Source organism: Hyperoodon ampullatus (assembly GCF_949752795.1).
Source record: "Hyperoodon ampullatus genome assembly, chromosome: 11".
NCBI classification, from domain to species: domain Eukaryota; kingdom Metazoa; phylum Chordata; class Mammalia; order Artiodactyla; family Ziphiidae; genus Hyperoodon; species Hyperoodon ampullatus.
The window spans coordinates 59,915,205-59,921,204 of record NC_136924.1 but is presented as its reverse complement, the minus strand read 5'-3'; the positions used below and the strand labels follow the sequence as shown (position 1 = coordinate 59,921,204).

At 52.2% G+C, this 6,000-nt stretch overlaps 1 protein-coding gene across 2 annotated transcripts; it reads left to right on the top strand.

Moving 5' to 3' along the window:
• Positions 1 to 635: 635 nt before the first annotated feature.
• MMP19 (matrix metallopeptidase 19) lies at positions 636 to 5,778 on the top strand (the record flags this gene model as incomplete). Of its 2 annotated transcripts, none has more annotated exons than XM_079715398.1 (9): positions 636 to 722; positions 1,018 to 1,103; positions 2,002 to 2,132; positions 2,379 to 2,594; positions 3,067 to 3,312; positions 3,905 to 4,030; positions 4,630 to 4,794; positions 4,956 to 5,083; positions 5,267 to 5,778. In XM_079715398.1, 9 exons carry the CDS (start codon positions 636 to 638, stop codon positions 5,699 to 5,701), a joined length of 1,620 nt encoding a protein of 539 aa, XP_079571524.1. In that variant the 3' UTR covers positions 5,702 to 5,778. The 2 variants fall into 2 exon arrangements, with proteins under 2 accessions (XP_079571524.1, XP_079571523.1); XM_079715397.1 differs by having other exon boundaries at positions 636 to 725.
• Positions 5,779 to 6,000: the final 222 nt, after the last annotated feature.

The following is a 6,000-nucleotide window of genomic DNA, read 5'->3' as shown; positions in this document are numbered from 1 at the left end:
GATGACTTTTTATTAAAGCAGACACAAGTAGGTTTCAAGAGCATCTGAATTCCCAACTTGGTCTTGGATGCAAAGAAACTGAGATCTCATCCTTCATTCCTTCACCTGAAACCCAAGCACCTAAGCAACTTGCTTCCTACCTCTTAGTTTTATTTTTATTTTTCCTATCCTAGAGCAGACAGGGAGACATGAAGGTCGCAGACGAGGGGTTTGCTACCCAAGGGTCACGGGGCACAGGAATGTCCAGCTTCAGAGGATGGCCATGGTCCCTATACCTAGTCTTTGCAGATATTCTGCCTCTGATCCTGCCAGGATACCCACCCCCAGGACAATATGGAAAGTCTTTCGGTCTCCAGCAGAGGACCCTGGGGGACAGGGTTGGAGGCTCTTCTTGACTTCCGCTCTCTGGCAGGGCAGAGGTTAATGGTGAATTGCAACACATTTCTGGGCTGAGTCACCTCCTACTGACACTCCCCCCAATTCCCCTCCTCTGAAGTTTTATAAAGAGGACCAGAGACTAGAGAGTGAAAATAACTGAGGGGAAGAGCCCCCCACCTAGCCCTGCTCCCCCAGGCTCCCAGAAATCTCAGGGCAGAGGGCACAAACAGCCTCTGGAGCTCTTGCCTTGTGGGACCATGAACTGGCAGCGGCTGTGGCTGGTCTTCCTACTCCCCATGACAGTCTCGTGCTGGGCCCTGGGGCCTGGAGAGAAGGAGGCAGCAGTGGTGAGTGCCCTGGAAAGGTCAGACCCAGGCTGGGGGAGGGATGGAGGAACTGCTCCATGGTCCCATCCAAGCCTCCCTTCTGACCTACAACTGCCTTCCCTTCCCTTCCTTCCTCTATTCCATGATCCACCCCTACCCATCTCCACTCCTTCCCCTTGTTCCTCCCCTAACGTGCCTCTCCTTTAGTCCTTCCACGTCTGTCCCCTCCTGTCCTTATGGGCTGTTAGGTCACTTAGAGCTTCACCCAGAGACTAACCTCCTTTTATTCCGCTGACCCCTACCCTCATCATAGGATTACTTGTTGCAATACGGGTACCTACAGAAGCCTCTAGAAGGACCTGATGACTTCAGGCCAGAAGATATCACAGAGGCTCTGAGGTGAGAGGTCATAAGGTGCATGCCTTCAGGGTCAAGGTCACAAGGTCTCCTTTCTCTCTTCTAAACCCTTTCAGTCCCCAGGCCCACCTCTGCTTAACCCAGGTCCACGTTGGGGATCTAGGGAATGGGTGGTGGGGCCTGGGGTGAGATGGGGATTCAAAGATGAGGGCACAGTCACTGGATCTTCTTAGGCCCTAAGCACTTCTTTGGAGGCTCCATGCCATGTTATATCCAAAATATTATTATTTGGTCACATTCCACATGAAGTGTAATTTATATGTAAAACTGTGAGTTGAGTTGAGTTGGAGCTGAGTTGTTGACATGATGTTGCCTTTCGTAGACATTTAATACAGGATTTATTTATTTTATTTTGAAGTTTTCATATTTTGGATCTAGTGGGTCATTTTTCTTTCTGCTCTCAGATATGTTCCCAGGTCCTTGAAAAGTCACAGTACCTGTGGCGCCTGATGGATGAAATTGCCCCAGAGCAGGCTGGGCTGGGAGGGACGGGTCCAGCCAGGAGGGGAGAAAGCAAAGGGAGGACAGGCCCTCAGATGGGAGCAGTGGTGGGAGAGTCTCCAGAGCAGGAGGCAGGACACTTACCTAGATCAGAAGGAGGTTAGAAATTGCAGTAGAGGAAGAAGGCAACGCCAGATGGCACTTTACCCAAATAAGAGCATGAACACAGGAGGTGAAGCTGGAGTATTGCCTTTACGCAGAACAGAAGAGGAAGTCCCAATTACGAGGACTGGATACTGGAGTGATCCCATCAACTTCAGAGCTTTTGGGCCATTCTCAGACACCACCTTGGGCAGCGGGGGACCAAAGAGCTAACCCCAGTTCTCAGTCATCCCAGATGCCCCTGCCCTGCTGGACCCATCCCTCTCCCTGTTTCTAGAGCTTTTCAGGAAGCATCTGAGCTGCCAGTCTCAGGTCAGCTAGATGACGCCACGAGGGCCCGTATGAGGCAGCCCCGTTGTGGTCTGGAGGACCCCTTCAACAAGAAGACCCTTAAATACCGGCTGCTGGGTGAGGGCTGAGCCTGGGAAAGGGAGGGAGAGGAGGGGTTGGCATGGCTGTGGAGCACAGGTGGCACTGGGACAGCCTGGATAAGCTCAGTGCTGAATGGATGGTCACCTGGTAATTAACTGATCATCATTTGCCTGGAGGGGTTGTTTCACAGCTTTACTAAGTGAGTGCCCAGACTCAGGGGAACTCTTCAGAGCTGGCAAAAGTATCTGTGCTTCTAATCTATTTTCTGGTCCAATTAACCAGGCCGCTGGAGAAAGAAGCACCTGACCTTCCGCATCTTGAACCTGCCCTCCACCCTCCCATCCTACACAGCCCGGGCAGCCCTGCTTCAAGCCTTCCAGTACTGGAGCAATGTGGCTCCCTTGACCTTCCGGGAGGTGAAGGCTGGCTGGGCTGATATCCGCCTCTCCTTCCATGGCCGTGAAAGCCCATACTGCTCCAGTACCTTTGATGGGCCTGGTAGGCACCAGCTTTTGACTCTCACTTCACAGACCTCTGTCGCCTTGAGTCAGTGACTCTGGAACCTTAATGTCAGGCCACCCCCATACTCAACTGCACCCTACACTCTCTAACCATCTTCTAATATTCCCTTGGGGAGCAGCATGTCACCTCCCTGGGGCCTTACCAAGCCTCTTCTTTGAAGCTTATGCCTTCTTCATTGGTTTAAGTTCCTCTGCTCAAGGCATACCTCAGAGAGGACAGGGCCAGAGATGACAGAGTGGCTGGGAGGTAAAGGGACAGAGTGATGGGCATCCCTGAGAGAACGGAGTGATGACAGCAGAATCTGAACGGAGTGAGAGGTATCCAAGAGACAGTGAATATACATGGGGGAATTTTAAGGGAATGGAGTAATTGGAGTTTATAACAAGCAGGGGATGCTCCACCCTAGGAGACTCTGACCTCCTTCCTGTCTACCTTTGCCTTTTTCCAGGGCGGGTCCTGGCCCATGCCGACATCCCAGAGCTGGGCAGTGTGCACTTTGATGAAGATGAGCTCTGGACTGAGGAGACCTACCGGGGGGTGAACCTGCGCATCATTGCAGCCCACGAACTGGGCCATGCCCTGGGGCTTGGGCACTCCCGATACACCCAGGCCCTCATGGCCCCTGTCTATGCTGGCTACCGGCCCCACTTCAAGCTGCACCCGGATGATGTGGCTGGGATCCAGGCTCTCTATGGTCAGTCCTTTCCCCTAGTGATCATGAAGGTCAGTCTGACCAGTATCTCTTCAGGCATGAAGAGACAGGTCTAATCTTCATGGAGGGAAATGGCTTGGCTTCTTTCTCTTCCTCCTGCCCAGTTACTCGGCCTTCTTCATTTTCAGGAGCTGTTTTTCTTTCCTTTTTTTTTTTTTTGGCCTCGCCACGTGGCTTGTGGGATCTCAGTTCTCCAACCAGGGATTGAACCCAGGCCACGAGGCCGCTGCAGTGGAAGCCCAGAATCCTAACCACTAGGCCACCAGGGAACTCCCAAGAGCTGTTTTTCTGACACTTCCAGGTCTAATCTTTCTGCCAGAGCTCTCTCCCCTCATACCTGTTCTAGCAGATGAAGAATGAACATTCCAGCAAACCCCCTTCTCCCTTTCTAGTGCCTCTCAAAACTAAAAACATGTCTCCTGCTGATATCAATATGATCGTTCCTCCCACCAAGGAAAGCTCTCTAGGTTTCCCTTTTCCTCTCTATGGGACCTCTGAGCTGAACTTACAGTAGAAGAGTGGGGAGGCCAGTGCTCTGAGTTCTCTCTCTGAGCAGGATTATGTTATCTTGCAGGCAAGAAAAGCCCAGAGATAGAGGATGAGGAAGAAGAGACGGAGCTCCCCACTGTACCCCAAGTGCCCACAGAACCCAGTCCCATGCCAGACCCCTGCACTGGTGAACTGGACGCCATGATGCTGGGTAAGACCCTTCTCCTCTAGGCTGTAGGCAGGCAGTGGGGTGGCCTGCTGACCTTGAGATGGGAGTGACATGGGAACTCAGCATGAGCAATGGCAGTTAACCACCAGACAGGGGTTAGTGGCCATGGAAGGAGGCATGTGGTATGGGGAGGGAGGATTCGGAACCAAATTAAAGGTGGGCCAGGTTGGAATTTACCTCTGCTGCCACCCTATGAGGGCCACTAAAAACATCGGGAAATACAGCAGGATGGAGAAAACAGTCTTAACTGGAATGTCTATTAGAGAGGGTGTTATACCCGCATGGAAGTACAACTTGGAAGCCACCTGGGGTAGGAGGGGAGGTCCCCAAGGGGGAGCAGCTATCTGCAGGGCTTTTGTTTTGTTTTGTTGGGCCAAGGCTGATTTGCTGTGAACAATAAAGGAGAGGCTGAACACTGGGTCCTCCTTCTCTGCCCTTAATCTTCTCTTTGAATTAAAGTTGAATGAATTTTTGAGAAATCAGCCTGTGGGAGGACAGCAAATGATTAGTCTGCCTGAGATACCCACAAGTCTTTATTTGACCCCTGTCTTTTTGACTTGTTGACATGCTTATGCTCTCAGGGCCCCGAGGGAAGACCTACGCTTTCAAGGGAAACTACGTGTGGACCGTGACAGATTCAGGGCTGGGTCCCTTGTTCCAAGTGTCTGCCCTTTGGGAGGGGCTCCCAGGAAACCTGGATGCCGCTGTCTACTCTCCTCGGACGCAATGGATTCACTTCTTTAAGGGTGAGGGGACTAGTTTACAGTGTGTTACCTGAGGAGGGCCTATAGTCAGAGAATCCATAAAAGGAGGGAGGGGTGAGAAGTTTCTGAGGTGGTGGAATGGAGGAACTGAAAGCTATCACCTGGGGACAGAGGTGACTTGTTCTTTCCTTTCGTGCTCTCAGGAGACAAGGTGTGGCGCTACGTTAATTTCAAGATGTCTCCTGGCTTCCCTAAGAAGCTGAATAGGGTAGAACCCAACCTGGATGCTGCTCTCTATTGGCCTCTCAACAAAAAGGTGTTCCTCTTTAAGGTATAAAGTTCAAAGCAAGGGCAAATCCCTTCTTAGCGGGGGCGGGCTACCTCACACGGAGAAGCCGACTTGCTCTTGAAGGGAGGAGTTCTTCTACAGCTGCTGTGGGCTGAGGGTAGACCTCTGGGGGGTCCCTAAGCTCTCTGCTCATCCTCCTCTTCTCCCTGTCTGCCCCACACCTAGGGCTCCGGTTACTGGCAGTGGGACGAGCTGGCCCCAACTGATTTCAGCCGCTACCCCAAACCAACCAAGGGGTTGTTTACAGGAGTGCCAGACCAGCCCTCAGGTGCCATGAGTTGGCGGGATGGCCGCGTCTACTTCTTTAAGGGCAAACAGTACTGGCGCCTCAATCGGCAGCTTCGAGTAGAGAAAGGCTATCCCAAAGATATCGCCCACAACTGGATGCACTGTCGTCCCCAGACCCCAGACACCACCCCATCAGATGGGGACACCACTTCCTCAGCCACAGGAACAACCTTGGATACCACTTCCTTGGCCATAGATATCACTTTGAACACTGACCGCTCAGCCAGAGATACGATCTTGGACATTACCCTCTCAGCCACAGCCTCCACCACCCTTTTATTCCCTGGTAACGTCACCCTCCCAGAGATCTAAGACCTCAGTCTAACGTCTGCTGCAGCACGAGCATGAACCATGGACCTCACACCTCTAAATGTCCCAGCTCCAGCCACCACTCCCCTGTATTCTTTCCCTCCTGGGCAGTGACTCTCTAACTCAGCCCCCAACTCCATCCATTTCTTCCCCATCTACCTCTCTGGAGGACATTGGTAGAGGAAAGGCAGCCATCAGGCTTTTAGCTGACAGGAGGCCACAACTGGGAAAGCCTGGGTCCTGTTCTTCCTAGATAAAGTGCAAGAAAACAGCATAGCCAGTAAAATGAGCAATGGCTTTGT